The 18,517-nt window shown below is 37.5% G+C and overlaps 1 protein-coding gene across 1 annotated transcript in view; it reads left to right on the forward strand.

The window, feature by feature from the left end:
* The window catches only part of SLC2A13 (solute carrier family 2 member 13), a 149,724-nt gene that overhangs the window by 33,972 nt on the left and 97,235 nt on the right, over window positions 1-18,517 (forward strand). The window contains exon 3 of the mRNA XM_040062552.1: window positions 196-404. Coding sequence (XP_039918486.1) covers window positions 196-404 — 209 coding nt within the window. The remainder of the gene's footprint in view (window positions 1-195; window positions 405-18,517) is intronic.

The raw sequence follows: 18,517 nt of genomic DNA on the forward strand, positions 1-18,517 counted from the left end.
ATGAAGGAAAGGGTCATGTTTTCTAAAATACCTGCAGAATATGGTTCTTTCCCCCTTAACTTACAGTGAGAAAGAATACGAGGAGTGGGAGATTTCACTTGTAAATACAGTTTGAGCAGCTGTTACTGAGTCTTCTCATAGCATGTTTTTGTAGGCAAACGGTTGATATATATCTATTTTCTTACTTATTTCCAGGTACATGCTGGGCCTGTCAGCTGTACCAGCAGTTATACAGTTTCTTGGATTCCTTTTTCTTCCTGAAAGTCCCCGCTGGCTCATTCAGAAAGGCCAGACTCAGAGAGCACGGAGAATTCTGTCTCAAATGCGTGGCAACCAGGCAATTGATGAGGAGTATGACAGTATCAAAAACAACATTGAAGAAGAGGAAAAAGAAGTTGGAGCAGGTATGCTGAATATTTGTTGGCCACTCTATCAATGAGGAGATAAAAAATCAGAAGAAATGCTGAAGTTGTAGCCTGTGGGAACTTGATGCTTTGCTTTATCTTGTCTGTTTTGTTCTTTGAAGTATTTAATACACTGGTAGCTTCAAAAATGAAGATATTTCTATGATCCTGCACTTTCAAATTAGGTTCTGATGTCTTAAGCGAGGGAAGAGTAAAGCTGTGTAGGATTCTAAGTTTATACCACCTACACTTATGTGAGAATTGATTTCAGAAGATTGATCAGTTTAAGAATGCATGTCTCCAAGAGTTGAAATAAATAAAGTTTTATCCTCCTGGGAGGAGGATACTTTCAGCTCACCCTAACTTAAACAAATGTCTCCCAGGGGTTGAAGCCAAGATCTGGCTGGCCTTGTGCCCCTGCCAGGCTGATGCCCACGAAGTTTGATTTCTTTCATCAGTGGAAAAGGCCAGACACAAGAGAGGTCAGAAGGCATTGTACATGGCTCAGTTATCCAGAGGCCCCTTCCCAGCAAACTCCATTCTAGACAAGAAGCCTTTGGAACAGAAGCCTGTAATACAGAGATTCTTTTTCTGTAAAAGCAACTTCTGAAAGTCCTTTTCATCTGTTCTCAAGAGAATAAGGCACCTAAATAATACCTTTTTTCATTCTTTTGAATCTTTATGCCATATTTGCTCAAAACTTTGTGCTCATATGTGTACTTATAAAACAAGATTACCATTTGATTGACTTTCTGTACTCTGCATATTTTTTCTTTGCTTCCTGCTGGAAGTGTTGACCTGGGAATGTCAAGCTCTTAAGTAAGAGTTGTCCTTGGTGAGAAAACACTGCAACTTCTCAGAGCTGATGGAAGGAAAAATGGATGTTACTTTACATCTGTGTAAATTGAAATTCAGCATCTGATAATACCTATTCTCACTGCCTTATTGAGTTTGATTTTGAACCTTAAAATAAATAATTATGTGTCCTGAAAAAGTTATTTGACATATAGTTGAAGGATTTTCAAAATATTCATCATAGTATGAAGCAGGGCTGGGGATTTTTTCCTCAGATTATATTTTTGAGGGTTTGGATATCTTTTTTCCCCAGTTCTTTGGGGTTGGGAAATGAAGTTCATTAAAACTAATTTGTTAAAAAGATGAAGTGGATATTCATAGAACAGCTTGGGTTTAAGAGTCCTGTGCTTAGGGTCTTCGTTCTCATTAGGGATTGGGCTATTCACTTCTGTAGAAAATGTCTTAATGTCTAGTACTAAAGTTTAACACTTGTAGAAATGAAAGGAACAGGCATTTGGTCTGCTCAATCCCTTGTTTTCCATCACTGGGCTATAGGGTATGACCTTGCTTGTGGCTCTTAAATCGTTTGTCGTGATGTTTTTTGACAGTTGTGAGTAAAATGTGGTGTTGTAGGTGCAATAGGACTGACTCCATTGTTAAATCAGTTTTATATACTTGTAACTTGGATTGGCACACTAACTGTGTCGACAGTCAATGAGATTGTTGTCAGGGATATGCAGGTCTCTTGGTTTCCCCCACACACTTCCCCAAAAACTTAATGTGTTCCTGGAGTTTAGTTAAGTCATTCACGTTCCTAGGAGAAAGCATGCTTACAGACAATCAGTGTTTTGCTCTCAGGTGATCTACAGCTTCAGAGTTGTTACTCCAGGGCATTATAAAAATGACTTACAAGTACATGCTTTCTCATTTTACAAATGCATAGCAGATAGATATTGGACAGCTGTGGTCACTTTTGATTTTGATTATAATAGTAGTTCATCTCATTTAACTCAAGATCTTCATTGTTATAAAGAGGTACGTCGTATGTCAGCATTAAGACATACATTGCTTTTGTTACCTTTCTGTGACTTATACGTGGTGTTAAATTGTAATTGCTTTCATTCCTTGAGGAGTTGTCTGGATCCCAGGTATTGAATTTTGCTTGTGTAATGCAAGAGCAGCTTTCTGTTCATGGTTTCATCGGCAGGTTTTCAGGTATTGATGATTTAAATGTGTGCATCTGCAAAGACTTTGCATTTTATTTTGCTATGGGTGTATTAGCTGTGGGTGTTTGGGTTTTTTTGTTTGTTTGTTTTTGGTGGGGTGGGTTTACTTATAATGATGTAAAACTTTTTTTTTTATTTCTCCTATTCATGGCAGACAGTGTTTTAAAATGCTAGTTAATAGCAATGACAGATGACTATAATTCCTATCAGACATTTTAAACCTCATTCCAGTTTCACAAAAAACTTTAATAAACCTGAACTGACAGTGTGTACATGCCATTCAAGGAAAGATGACTTTGCAGACTGAAAATCATCTGGCTTACTTGTAGGTAAAAGTGCCTTTTCTTTTGCTGTCTTTTTCTTTCTTGATAAAGGACAGATGTTCTTTTTCATTGACTGATAAGCAAGCATCTTTACCAGTTCCTTAGGGCATCACTTTCTAAGTGAAACTGTGTTTGACTCCTTCTCTGCAAGGAGGTAACACAATGTAGCCATTACACATTCTCCAGTCCCACACTAAAGAACTGTAATGCCTTTTGAAACTGTTTCATCAACTGTTCTCATTACAGAGGAGTGAATCACAGGGAAATTTCGTATGTATTGTTTAAGCTACTTTAAAGTTTGCTTTAAATACGTGTCATAAAACTGGAGAACTTAATTGCATTTTTCACATGGTCATTAAGCAGCTTCTGTCTTCAAAATGACAAAAATGCCTTCAGCAACACACTTCTGCTTCAGAAGTCTTCTATACAGTTTTGGGATACCTGTTCAGTGAATGATTCACATTTCTGTATCCTTTCCAATACATTCAGTCAAGTCAGTGCTACTGATACTGCTAAGCAGCTTATATTTTAGCATTTTGAGATTGGCATCAGGAAAATAATGAATCTTTTTGACAAATACTTTCCTCATGACTGGTTATGCAAATGACATTTTTTTCTGGCAGTCATGGATACTGCTTTTGCGTGCTGTTATGTACTTGCAGTGTGACTTCTGGTGCTGTAACCTTGTATTTTGAGAAGTGGAGGGGAGGGCATTACATCCTGCAGTAATATTGCAAGACAAGTCAAATCTTGGTCATGATCTAATCATCTGTTTACATCAGCTCTCAGATACTGTAGTGCAAAACCAGGCTGTTGATAGGAAAATTGGAATGAGTAAGATTTTAGAAAAAGGTGTGTTCCCCAAGAGTTGAGCAAAGAATAGTTTATAGGTTCAGAGTGGCCTTCCCCCTCAAATATGCTGTGGATCTCACAGATTCCCCAGTGCTTGGCTTAGGTTCTGAAGCCTCAAGGAGAGAAAAGGGTAGAGGATGATCAGAAGGGGTTTACAGTTGAGAGAAAGATCAAAGACATTGCTGGGAGAGCATTCTGGCACAGCTCTTCCTAGCAAAACAAGTCTGACTCAAGCTGCTGCTGAATTGTAGTTTTTAGTAAGGCAGAGGTTCTATAGTGCACCTGAGTTAAAAATAGGCAATCAAATCATAGTGATGCAGGTGAACACTGGGGTGTAATTGCAGAATCAAAGAATCATGGAATGGTTAGGGCTGGAAAGGATCTTAAAGATCATCTAACTCCAATCTCCCTGCCAAGGTCAGGAAACCTTCTCGGAGCCTCATCCAACCTGGTCTTGAACACCTTCAGGGATGGGAAGTAGAAAACCTCTCTGGGCAGCCTGATCCAGTGCCGGAACACTCCCCCAGTAAAGAATTTCCTCGTAACATCTAAATGTACACTCCTTCATCTTAGGGCCATTCCCCCCATCCTGTATCTACATGACCTTTTAAAAAGTCCCTCTCCAGTCTTCTTGTAATTCCCCCCTACATACTGGAAGGCTGCTTTAAGAGCTCTTCAGAGCCTTCTCTTCTCGAGGCTGCACAGCCCCAGTTCTCTCAGTCTATGTTTGTAGGAGAGGTGATCTGTAGAAATTGCTCCTCTCTGCTGTGGACTCGGGGACGGTGTGGATGAATGTAGACGAGAGATCTCTGAAGTTGGGTTTTAGAAGATGAGGTTTGTTGTAAGGGATATGAGGCCTTGCTCTGAGCTGCCAGGCTGCAGCTCGTGGCAAGGCCTAGGCAGGTGGGGGAAGGGAGAGGGGAGTAAAGAGCAAAGAGCAAAAAGAGACCGACCCACCCTTGAAGCCCCCTGATAAGGGGTCTCAAGGTGGGCTGGAACAGGACTCGGGCCAATGGGGTTACAGATACCTGATACTTCAGGGGAGGGTTACAGGGGTGGGATGAACCATACATTGGGGGTGAGACAGAACATTCCATTTGACCTCTGGGTCTGGCTCCAGGTGACCTTCAGCTGGTCACATGACTGTTTTCCCAGACATCCAGTAGCTAGGACATCTCAAACATCAAAACTTACTTTCAATTCTATCTCATTTACAGGTTTCACATTCTCAGAATCTAGGCAGTCATAATTATAGGGCTTTCTGGCTTCATCCTCCCCAACAGTGATCCAGCTGTGTGGTCCATTTATTCTGTGGATTCATTCCAGATCCACATCTCTTTTGTGCTGGGAGCCCCAGGGCTGGCTGCAGCACTCCAGGTGGTGGGGGTCTCATGACAGCAGAGGGGAAGAATCACTTCCCTTGACCTGCTGGTTCTTTGATTCAGCCCAAGACGTGGTTGGCTTTCTGGGTTGCTGGTTCACTGTTGGTTCATGTCCAGCTTTTTGTCCACCAGCACCCTCAAATCCTCCCCAGGGCTGCTTTCAATCCATTCTCCACCCTGTCTTTGTGCTTGAGATTGCTGTGACCCTGCTGCAGCGCCTTGCCTTTGGCGTTGTTGAACTTCATGAGGTTCTCACACACCCACCTGTCAAACCTGTCAGGATCCCTCTGGGTGATATCCCCTTCCTCTAGCATATCAGCTGCACCACACAGCTTGGTGTTGTTGGCAGACTTGCTGAGGGTTTAATTGATCCCACTGTCCATGTCACTGTCAAAGCTATCACCATACTGACCCTTGAGGATTGTCAACTTGTCATTTCTCTCGACTTGGACATCAAGCTATTGACCACAACTCTTTGAGTGTGACCATCCAGCCAATTTTTTATCCAGAGTGGTCCATCCATCAAATCCAAGTCTCTCCAGGTTTAGGTAAGGGTATCAGGTAGGACAACATCAAATGCTTTACACAAGTCTGAGTGGATGATATTTGTCCCATATCCACCACTGCTGGGACCCCGTCGCAGAAGACCACCAGATTTGTCAGGCTGTGGGTATAGATGAAGTAGCTTGTGCTCCTGAATTGAAGAGTGGGATTTTTAATGTTAGTTCTAGAGCAAGCACTTGGGAGTGAACTTAATGTGGTGGTTTGTGCATAAAAATAAAGCTGTCTAGCAGACTTTTCGTAAAAGTTTTACTGGCTGCCAGTATAGTAGTCACTTCTGACTGGAAGGAAATCATTATAGCATCCAGTTGAGACGTTTTAAATAGATTGTTAATTTTCCATATGCTGGACAGTACTACAACGTTCAATACAAATTGGAGAAAAGTATCAGTCTGTACGGTCTTTCTGGGTGAAAAGTGTCTGCAAACTGCATGGCTTTTCCTCACACCCCTGCATGTAGCTTGTAGATGTACTCACTGTAATGTGCCAGGATGCATGGATGGTATTTCACACAAAATCAGAAGTGATGTGTTTGGTACTAGCTTAGCATCTTGAAAAAATGAATGTCATTTGCATTAAGACTAGACATTTATTTTTGTGTAGACGAAGGACGTGTAACTGTGAATTGTAATTAGGAGAGCAGTGTAATCTCCCCCAGCCTTATTTATCCCACATTTCTCTAACCTGTGAATTGGGGTTGAGATTCTTGACCTTATCTGCTCTGCATGTGGACCTTTGCCTTTTGTTATCTGTCGTTATCCATGTACCTGTGTCAGCTTTTTATCGTGAAATGTCTTCTTTGCACAAGTTACGCCTACTGATTTTGCCATGTAAAACTACTGGGGCTCAGCGGTGTATGAAACCATGCTGCTTCTGTGAAATGCAGTGAGATATTTATAAAACTGATCACTACATTGTAATATTGTTTAGCCTTGCATTTTGTGTCTGTACCAGAATGTTACATAATGGGCTCTGCTTCTAGATCAGACATTTTCCTGTGTTTTCATTATTTTAATGCACTTTTGTAATAGCCGAGCTTTTTTTTGTGACACCAAGAGGGATGCCACTCTTTCAGTCTTGTAGGCTTGACTCACTTAACTTTTTTTTGCTGTATATCCTATTTCAGCAGTGAGTCAGTCTCCTTTTTAACATTTTGTATTTCCCTGTTGGAGATAAATGTGTTATGACAGAAAGGTAAAACCACCTCATTGCTGTTAGGTTTTAGCTTGTAATTTTATCCATTTAGCTGAGGGTTAAAATATGACATTATGAGGCAGGAGATCTGGACCCTCAGTTTTTCCTGGTTCCAGTATTTCTATTTCTTGCACCTTTTCTTCTTAAGTAATATTTTAACTTGTTAGTATTCCTGACTGTGGCTTTGGCTGGAACCATTTGATATGCATCTTTCTAGGGAGATACTTAGAAGCTTGCAGTGTTTTCATTCTCATTCAAAATTCTCCTCTTGCTTCTGGCAGTCCTTTTTATCCCAAGGCCATTGCCCAACATGCCTGATGTTCAAAAAGAGATAGTCATGCTTATTATTATTGGACATCAGCTGGAATCTTATTTAATGAAATGTGGTAATACTGTGATGCTCTGGTAGGACTGTGCAGATCTCTGAATAATTCCACTTCCAGGCACTAGAATCTTTATTTGAAGTTAATTCTTCTTTTATGTTACCTGTAATCATGAAATTAGATGGAAGACTTTGTGGCAAGAGGAAACAAAGGGTTAAGGATTTGTTGAAGAAGTACCCAGATACAATATGGGTGGTAGTCTTGTCAGCCTGAAGTTCTTGCTTCTGGCAAACCAAATGCCAGAGTCAATTCCAGGTGGGTTTTGCCTTCAGGTTTTGTGGGACACGTGGCTGATACAAGAGGTACCTGAATGGGATGTCTTGGTTTCATTCTTGTACTTTAACCATATTGTGTATAGAAGTTGTGTACTTTGTCATTAAGTATACTTTAAAAAATATACTTTTTTCCCTTAAGAACAAAAATTCTGTCTGTATATGTCTCCATTGGAATTTGTTTGGAATTGAACCCATAAAAAAGAGCACTCCTGGATAGTTAAAATTCATACCATGCAGGCAAATAGAACATGGACACATTTGATCTTGAGAAAATATGCTAACTATATTTAGTGTACAATCAGGTAACAAGGCAAAAAATCCTTCAACACAGTTTGGCAAGGAATATTGAAAGTATGAATTACTGTATTAAACAATTAATAGAGATAAGATTTTTGGTTCCTTTTTATCCTTAAAGTCTTTTAAACAGCTAGTTTATTCTTGCAAATATGAATTTGAGACGTAATTTGTAAAAAACATAGTTTGTTTTTTTTTTTCCTTGTACAAAAATCTGCTATATTTTAGAAAGAATAGGTTGTTTCTGGTATCCTAGAGCTCTGATTATACTTGAAGAATCCTGCTGTTAGTGTGTTTACCTGGCAGGGTGTTTCAAGTTAGCCTTGCTTCGGTGGCTAATAACCAAAACCAACTCCTTAATCCTTGACCTCGGTTTTCGATGTACTGGCGTAAAGTGAGTGTTTATTTGGAACTGGTGGTTAATGGCCAGTCTGAAAATCACAGATCAGTTGTATGTTTTGGAACAAGCTCTCCTTTACCTGAATTCCAGAGAGATTTCATGTATGGTAATCCTAAAGGGCAGGAGAATTAAAACATGGTAAAACTTCCTCTAGGTATAGGGAAGCACTGAGAGGCAGTGAAATACTTCCAGGTTTAGTTTTGTTTCTTTGCCCCACTTTAGGTCCACTATAGAATTTGTGGAAGTACACTTAGCTTTTTATTGATAGTGTTAATAAACATTCTATTAGGTCACAGCTTTGGAAGCCTAAAAAAAGTTCAAGTTACGAGTCTGGAAAATAAAATTTAAAATACTTCATCTCTTATTCATTCTATAATAGATTTGAGCATAATGAATTTCCTTTTATCCAAATGACATTATTCACAGATTGAACGTGAATTTGCTGATGTTTGAATAGTTCAGACCTCTGCTCTTCTAAGCTTGATTGTGGAACTGCATGTCTGGAACCAGTATTAGAATGCATCACTGAACATTCAGCTGCTCCCCATACTTTGTTTAGGAACAGGTATGTGTTCAGTGAAAAAATAGGTTTCAGAGTGAAAAAATGTTGGAAGAATAAGACTACTAATTAACATCCTTTTATCAGAGAAGATGGTTTTTCTAAATCCAAAACCATCTAAAGAAGAGGCTATGATTAAGGATAGTGTGTTTCAGTCAAGTCCAAGGGAATAGGAATTTGTAACTTGTGCTACAAAAAGAAACAAATCGCTATGCTTCCTCCCCCTGCCCCTTTGACAATTTAAAATGGAATAGTTTATTTTTCTTTCCTAATATGAGCAACCAAAATTAGGAATTTTTGGCTGGCTCTCAAGTGTTATAGTTGTTGTTTATTGTTATCTGTTTCCTGTTTATTGTCTGTTAGGCGTAGCTACAGAAATTTAAATTTACAGAAAAGTATTTTTTTAATACAAAGCTTACTTGATTTTGGACTTAAACAAGTTATTCCAACTGACTTGACCTAGATCAGCTGCTAGAAGCCAATGGCTTCTGGCCCCAGTTTCCATGTCTCCTCAGAGCTCAGTTCAGTACTGGAAAGTGGCAAGCTAGACACGTTTCTTGGGTTTTCTAGAAGTACTGCTTAGTTGTATAACTTGGCCTGTTATCAAAAGTCTTCTATATAATAGCATAAACTTTAAACAGCATTTATTACATTTAAAGCAGGGCCTTCTCAGTCGGGGAAAAACCCCCAAAATAGTGTGGCATGTGAAGAGATTTTGGGAAAGCTGGGCAAAATATTTCTGCAAAATTGAACTTGGGCTTGGGGGACTGTTCTTGGTCAACAAAAAGAAAAGTGGGTGTGTATAACATGAGTATTAGTAAAGGAAACAGAAGAAAATTTAAAAGAGTCTGCCAGTGTGCTGGGGGGCAGCTTGGGTGTGAACTGGGGTGCCAGCAGTGTGGTAGCTTGGTTGTGCTAGAAATGGGAAACAATGGTTTTGAATTCCCTGTGTAGTCTTGTAGGAGAGGTGGGCACACACCGCCTTCACAGCACAATTCTGTTTTGGACTTGCTTTTTTCTGGCATAGTTACACTAATGTACTTGGTTCTCATCTGAAATTGTAGATCTACTTTTTCTCTTTATGTATATCTTTCTTAAGGAGTAATAAAATTTCGGTGCCTCTGGAGCTGCTAATGGTTATTTGAGAGCTCAGTTAATTGGAAGAGGTGGGGAAAAGGCCTGGTTCTTCATCATTTCTCTGCTGAATCCAGCATCTGCACTGAATACACAATTCTAAGTCAAATGCTTCTGCTTGAGCCTGCTGTTTACATGCAGCAGGGATTCAGACAGAATGTACAGTGTTGTGTGAAAATATTAATGGGTATAGGAGGAATTATTTTTGTGGACTGCTGAGGAATATTTTTAATACTTTACTAAGCTTACTACTATGGTTCTTTGAGCTAGCTCTTAGAGCAGGTTCTGTGGCAAAAATTGGTGTTAATCTTACTGCTTCTTGCTCTCAGACGTTGTGAAGATACTCTAAAATAGATTTAAGGATTTTAATAACCATATTTATATGTAAATGCTGCAGACAGGTAGCTGGGCAGCCTTTATCTATTGGTCCCACTTTAGCCTTTTCAGTATAATAATTTAAATTTAAAATATATATATTTTTAAATAGTGTTTTGCGGTGTTATATGACCCACATAAGTGCAGGGCTGACTCTTCCTCTGCAGCCTTTTATGTGACAGGCTTTGCACAAAGGTGGGGTTTGGTCCACCTAGCAGATGTTAATGATGCTGCAACAGCAGTAGTTCTTCTTTGTGTTCACCTGACTACTGAATCAGTGTTTATGCAGACTGTTTAAATTTAAGGCTTTTGTTAATAGGAAGAAACCGTTAGAGAGGCAAAAGGATAATAAAGTGTTTGCACTTCTTTTACATAAGGCCGTGTTCTGCTCCTCCAATATAATAAAGCTTTGTTCTTTCTGGAGATTTTCACCAGGGTATTGTCTGCCTGTTTTCTGTCCATCCTCATCTTTTCCCTTTTCTTTTAAAATAACAGCATTGGGGGTGTGGGTTGTTTGTTTGTGGTTTTTTATTTGTTTGGTTTTTTGTTTGTTTGTTTGGGTTTTTTTGTTTTGTTTTGTTTCTGGGTTTTTTTCCTCTCTTTTGCTTTCCAGACACTTCGTTATTCTAGTAAACCTGAAGAGTTTGGTTCGAAATAAGCAGCTGTCCTTGCACATTTCCTGATACTTAATATAAAGTATTCATCCACTTCTGAGAAACAAGACTTGCTCTTTTAAAATTTTAGAAGTTTAATAAGGGATAAAAAGGGACTTTTACAGTGCTGTGTGCACAGTTGTAGCTAGATGCAACCAGTTTACTATAACTCTTCTGACATACTTTTTCATTGCATTGATCAAATGCATATTCGTGAAGATTATACATATGCAAACATACCCCAGAGTTCTTTTATGTGTTCCAGGAATTCTTTAGCTTGGTTTGACTCCTGACCTGTTGTGCAGCAGTGTAGCTTTGATTTTTGGGAGTGGTGTATGTCATTTCCTCACAATGACAAACAGGGAGCTATTGATAGTCGAAGGCTCAGTGGCAGACCTCTTCACATCCTTTCTTTCCATGTCAGCTGTGTGGTTCCTTCAATGTTATCATACAGATAGTTTTAGCTATTTCCCCAAACTTATCTGAGTTACTCTCACTATCGTCAGATAGTTACAAAAATAGAAGCATTCTGCAAAAGTTAACATTACAATGCACAACACATAGTCTCTATTTTAATACTTTGCAAAAGCCTAAACAATATGGCTACACGTGGCCAGGGCATTGGCCACAAAAGCTGACAAATCACACTATATCAAAACCAGTTAAAAGTGATTACAAACTGTACTATATCAAAATAATTGTGATTAATAATAATTTGCAAAAGCTAATACGTAAAGCGAAAGCCAACACCTACATAGTTATTTATAACACTGAACATTTCAGTAAATCTTGTCAACCAATGTGACATCTGCCATATGTGGATTGTGTTTTGTTTGACTGAAGATGGATTTGGAAAGAAAAAAAAAAAAGCCAAACAAAAGCTTTAATGTTTGTTGCGGTGTATGTTGCCGCTGGGATATCCAAACTACCTATGCTCCTTTACACAAGTATTTTTGAGCTTTCCCTATGTTAAGAAAGCAAGTTGTTGGGATTTTTCCGTTGGGAAAAACCCCCCCAAAATTGTATGGCACTTCCATGTTGGCTATTTGACTAGAAAATGTATTTAGGCCTAGTGCTTTCATCTAGGAGATAAGAAACAGATTGTTTCTTTACATTAATTCTATTTGACTGTAGCTTTTAGAAATGGCGAACTGGTTCAGAACTGTGTTTTATTCATAATTTTTTGGACAAGAAAAAGTTAGACTTCTGCTTTCCGTTTTGGTTGTATGTTGTTTGTTTGGGTTTTTGTTTAGTAGTATCCCCTAAGCGATTGTGATGCTCAGCAGCTGTAGTATGCTAACCTTGCTATTGAGCTAAACTCCTGGGAAAGGGCTCTCACTTTGTGTTTTTTCACTCCAGAACAGGAAGGGTGAGCACAACCTCTTCCTTTTATCATCTGACTGAATGTGTCTGGAGGCTTACTCTTTTTTGGGGTGTTTCTATAAGTGAAGTATTTTCTAGGATTTTTTTTAGCCCATTTCTATTCTAAAATGCTACAAGTATCCTGGAAAATCTCCATCTAGATTTTAGAGGGTTTATATGCTTGGTACGTGTGTGTGTGTGTGTGTGCACAAGATAACTAATGCTGCATGAATAATTCACAATGAATATTTTTCTATTAATTTAGACTTTCTTCTTGCCATTTTTACTATGGATTGTTTGGAAATCATGGCTTTCACAAATATTTAACAGTATTTCAATTGTGTTCTAGAAATACCTGCGCAAACAAAGCTTTGATGAGCTCAGTTACCAATTGAGAAAACAAATACAGAAAATTTAAAAAAAAAAATTGATATGACTGATCCCTCTCAATCCCTGTTTTCAGGTTTTCCTTTTCCTGAAAACAAACCAAACCAACTTCTCTGCAATAAAAATCCCACGTCTGCCATCAACAATTCCTTCACCGAAAACCACCGGTCATTTTTTAGCACTTTTTCTTTCCCCCCTCAGGAAACTGCTATTCTGTTAAATGTCTTTTTCCTGTGAGGAGAGGATCGCTCCACTCTTCTGCAGTGGTCAGTTTGTGTATGGTTTTTTTCCTTTGAATAGTTAGGATAGTCAGAGGTAAATATTGCATTTATGGATGATGGTGGTTTTGAACATTTTTGTTGTTGAGTATTTCTGTTTAAGAAGAAATAATTAAGATATAATTAATTAGAAATAATTAAGAAATTAATATAAGCCAGTATAATTTAATATCTATGGATATGCAAATATTTACTAAAAGGCATATGAAAAATGTTGTTATCTAGTCAAAGAAAGTTCTCCTGCAGTACAGCTGTGGTGATTTATGAATGATTTTTTTTTTTCTCCAGTATTGTGAGTTATATTTAGGATTGTTCTGTAACTTAAATATTTTGAGAACTTGAAAATTGTTTTCCTTTTCCCAGCCACACCTAGCGAGTATTCAGTTCCTCCCTTAGGGAATGGACCTCAGGCCACAATTTAGCATTGCTAAACCATACGTGCTGTTATTTCCCCCTACTTTTGTTGCAAGGAGATTGGAGAATTGCTAAGAAGTGCTGAGAGCTCAAGTTGCTGTATTGCATGTAACAGCTTAAATATGTTCACTTGAACCTGCTGCATGTTTACTCTGCCTTTCCTGGTGAAGTGACTGCTTTTCCCATTTCACATTGTATTGTAGTGGGTTACAAAACAAGCATCTTTGCTGTAACACACATTAGCCTTGTTCTGGTGGTGCCTTTGCAGAGGTGGGCAGAGGCTGGTGGGAAGCCAGTGCTGGTTTTGGGGTGTCTGTGTGCCCAAACCCGTGTGAGCTGGGGGCTATGAGAACTTCAGGAACTTCTTTGCCTTGTAGAGCAGAGCTTTAGTACTTTACAGAAATAGTTTAGATCTTTCTTTTGGTACTAAAACTGCATGAATATATTTGGGGTTTTATTAGCACTGAATGTCTTTTATTTTTTGGTGTGCATTCTCCATGGTGTCAGTGGCTTTAAAGAAACAAAAATACCATTTTCTTCTACGTATTTTGATCTGTTTCCAATCTCTTATTGAACACGGAAAGGTTTAATTACAATCCTTTAATTAAATGGTGCATGATTGCTCTGAACATTACATTGCTATTGAAGTAATAGTCAGCAAAAGTATTTTTGAAATTGGATTGATTTAAGATCATAAATAATTCTGAAGTAATTCTGTCCTTTTGAGTTTATACAGAATAGATTGAAATAATTAATTTTAATATAAATGTTCTATAACTATCTTATCTAACACAAACTACATGTGATTTTTCATAGTAGCTGAGGTGGATGGAGCTTATGTTAAAAGTATGCAAGTATGGATGTGTAAATGAATAAATTGTATCTTCTGTGGGGTATGCTATAGACAGCCAGAAGACTTCCTTTTTAGTTAAACCAAATATATGTTTCTATGGCAATAAAAGCAAATATAAAATGTAGGTGGTTCTGACTGTTGCTGGTCTAAAATAAAGGTGGCAGTTGCAGAATAGTACATTTCATAGGCAAAAAAATCCAAGATTTTTATTAAAGAAAAACACATCTATATTGCCTCATACTTAATTTTTTAAATTTTTGAATTATAAGCTCTTTCTGATGTATATTTTTTCCCTCCTTTCATTTTTCCTTTTTCCCATCATGCATAGAAAAGATGTATATAAAATCTGCATATATGCAAATCTTTTATCAAGTAGTTTTATTAAATAGATTTAAATGGTGATACTTACTACCTTTGCATCTTTCATAATTTGTCAATACTTTAAGATTTTAATGCTTGTGAAGTAATGATTATTTTTAGTGTTACTCAAGAGACGTGAGTCTTTTATCGGAAGATAAATTAAAGCGGTGTTTACCAAAGAACACGAGATTGGTGGGGTAGGTAGGGTATAGCAGGTTGCAAACAAATAGGGTAGAACATAATGAGAAGTGTTTATCCTACTGTAATCAGAGTTCAGGAACACAATGGAGACACCATTTCATTCTAGATTAGATTGCTCAGAGCTTCACATCCATTGAAGCACATTATTAGAACAATCCATTACAGAATCCCCAAATACCACCTATTCATGAGTGAGTCTCCTCAAATTAATAATCCTGTCCTATCTGTCCTGCATATATCATTCAAGCTGTTGGCTTTTTGTGTGCTCCAAATCTTCCCCAAATCCATAGGTAGGCTACAGAAGACAAGATGCAACATCTGTGGAATTTTGTCTTTCTAAGAAGGGAGTATGGGCAGACTAATTAGTATATTAAAGATTATATATTTCCAGCCAGGATTTATCCTTATTAAAGCATGGTGTGCATACATAAAATACAAGTGGTATCATTTTGATCACTCATATATTTTGATTTTCTGTGCCATACCCTGACAGAACTTCACAGGAATTCAAATTCATTTAGCAGGATGGGAACATGTGGTACTAGTCCCAGGTTGAAACTGGATCTTTCAGTTGATATAATGTCAGATTTCATAATGTCTTGTTTTGCAACAGTCAAGATTTTCTTAAAGTTATAGCCCGAGAATATTTTGTGTGAAAATATCAACCTAAATTTGCAGAGGTTCTGGTATTATCTATGAGGTACACACTGATTTCCCTCATCACAGTGAGTGCTCACGTGGCTGTCCTTGATAATACAAATAATTGGTGTTAACTACTCAAATAGAATAGATGAAATATCTTGAAAAGACATAGGGTTTGTGCCACCTGATTTCTGTCTGTGGTACTTGGATGGTGGATTTGTGCTCCAGTATCCTCTCCAGCAGGAATAACTAAGGAAAGGGCTTTGGATATCTGAGCTGCTAGGAGCCAGAGAGAGTGTTGGTGTTGAATGCTTTATCATGGAAACCCAGCCAGTTTTATATTATATAAATCTGTGAATAAAGGCACCAAATTATGGTTGATGAATGATGTTGTAAGCCTAGAAATAATGTATGTACTCCAAGGCTGCATCATGATAATATGTTGACATGCAGTATTAGATGTAAATCCTGGAAATAAACAGAAAGACACATTTTTAAATATAGCTTTATTTATTCTATATTTGAATGCAACTGTAGCATAACCCAGCAACGTTACAGAGGAGATAGAATTTATTATTTTGTTGTTTAGTTATTTCAAGGCAAATTGTCTGTATTTTACAAATTTGAGATGTTATCACGCAGTTTAGTGTTCCGCTCTGATCCAGGAAACATTCCCTACTGTCTGCAGCCAGGTCTGTTGGGCTGTGAGAGCCTGGCTCAAAACACAAAATGTCATCTGGTCTGTATAGCTCTTTGACAACTCCCAAATGTGGCTGATGGAGGCCAAGATATTCTCTGTTCAGATGCAGGCAGATACATTAAAAACATGAATTCTGAAAAAGCTTCATGGGTCTTTCGTGGATGTAAATGCATTTTACTAGGCTGCAGTTCGTAATGGATATGTTAAGAGTCGTGGCATCACAAAAATATTTTAAAATAAGGTCTAATATGCTTTGGTTTTATAATTTTTTTCTTACCAGCTTTCAAATTCAAGTGAGAGGATTTTTTTTTAAATGTAGATTTAATAAGACTGCACTATTCTGCCCTGATGATAAACTTAGGTTCTTTTCTTTCCTAACTTCAGTACAGAAATAATAACCTGCAAAACCTGTATATACCTTTTCCCTACATGTATTTTGGTGCCTCATGAATCTGAAGAGAAGTGTTCAATTTTAGCTCAGCAGTTTCAAAGCAGATTTCTTTTATCATGACTTGGATAATTTCAGAGTCTCCTTTTCCTCCTCTGATTCTTTCTAAATGTATTAATTTTATTTGGTGATAAGTCTTTCCCTCTAAGTTTTAAATGTTTCTGCAAATTTGAATATCATTTTATGCTGAAATCAGTCTTAGAACCAATTTTTGCTTATATTTTATGATAATGATATTGAGATATTAATGTTATGTTAGATAAAATTTGTGAATTATGGTTATAAGACATAACAATAGATAACTATTCATCAATTTTTTGTAAGCCTGTATGATATCATATGAAAGAGTGTAATATTTCATTACCATGGTGATAAGCACAGTCGTTCTTTTCAAGTTTTTTTTTGTAGCAGCTTATAGTAGTTGAAGTAGCTGCAAAGGAAAAAGTGTTATCTGCAGCTTGAGTTCCATTGAGAATACAAGCCTTGAATGACATATAAATTCCTTTTATAATAGAAGGTGCCTTTAGGGCCTGAATTGTACTAATGCATTATAGCTAAACTTTACCTCTAGAATAAACTTCGATTTAACATTTAAATTCATGCAGGAAGTTTTTTAAATGTATTTTTTCAATTGGGAGAAAAAAATGGCTAGTGGCCTATTTAAAAGATTTAATTGTATGAAGTACAGACTTCTGTTTTTCTTTAGGGAGTGTCTGTGTGGGTTTTTTCAGTGATTCATTTTTCTGTGTAGTGAGAGGAATGTTTGGTGTAGCCTTTAAGGGCTCTGTATATTTTCCTATGTTACATTTCTTAGTAACAATGTGTAAGAACATCTATTACTGCAGTAACTGCACCACTACTGTGATAATACATCAGCAAAGTTTTTGTGTTCGGTAAAGTAGCCTGTAATTGTGAACTACTGGTGAGCCTTAAAACAAGAAGATTTTGCCCTTTCTTCTCTTCTTAAAAAATGCATTTCTTCTTGAGCTCTAAAAATTGCACTGTGATGGTGAACTGTTGGGAAACACAGCATGGAACCAAACTTCTTGATATCTCAAGCAAATCACTTTCTCCTATTGTCTTCCATTTGGAGTGTTTTGGACGGGGTATGTATAAGATGGGCTGGAAATAAAGGCTTCAGTTCCTCTAATAACTCTTCCCCTGGGTAGTGGATAGCCTATAGGTAATGATTCTTACTCAGCTTCATTCATGAGAGATCAAGATCAGCTTGATATTTTCCAGGATAAATAGTTGAGGCAGTGTGATTTAATTTCTGGTAAAATTGAAAATAGACTCAAGGTATCAAGTCCTCTGACTTCAGCATATTTTTGAGACACAATATAGTTCACGTACTGTAGGTGTCACCTATGGAATGTGCCTACACCGTTTGCTATTACTCTTACATGGCATCTTCTAGCAGCAATAAGTGTGCTGCTAGAGAACTGTTCTTGTCTCATTCACTGCAGATCATGAAGGGACTCAAGTGACTGCTGGCAGATAAGTTGCACATTTGGGTTTTTTTATTAACAAAATGCACATGTTGATAGCATCAAAAGGGCATTCAGCAGCAATGTTAGAGTGAAGTGTTTACATTTTAATGGAAATGAATGCATTAAATTGTCAGTAATTCTGCTCGTGTTGGCTTCTGTAGTCCCATTAGCTGTGTCTTTATTCAGCAGGAGTCAACAGCAAGTGTCTAGGAAAGAGTAGAACTTGATCATGTATAGTATTATACCCAAGTAAATATCACAGGTATTACACCTACATCTCCTAGTTTCTGGTGATTTTGGATTTATTATCCATGAAACTCTCCGGTCACATTTAAACTTTTAGTACATTACGCATATTTAAATGCTAGCTGTGGATTTATCTCCAGTATATAAAACAAGTGTTTAATTCCATAACTTTTTTTTTTTTAAATCTGAGATTTTTTTTCATCTTTTCAGGTGTTCTTATGCATTTATTCTGGTTGGTTATTTTAGGGTAATAACTGAGTTTTCCAAAAGTTTACAGCAACTAGTTTGGGTTTTCAAACAGATTTTTTTGTAGGATTTGTCTCGTG

The sequence above is a fragment of the Hirundo rustica genome, chromosome 4 (genome assembly GCF_015227805.2).
Source record: "Hirundo rustica isolate bHirRus1 chromosome 4, bHirRus1.pri.v3, whole genome shotgun sequence".
Classification (NCBI taxonomy): Eukaryota; Metazoa; Chordata; class Aves; order Passeriformes; family Hirundinidae; genus Hirundo; species Hirundo rustica.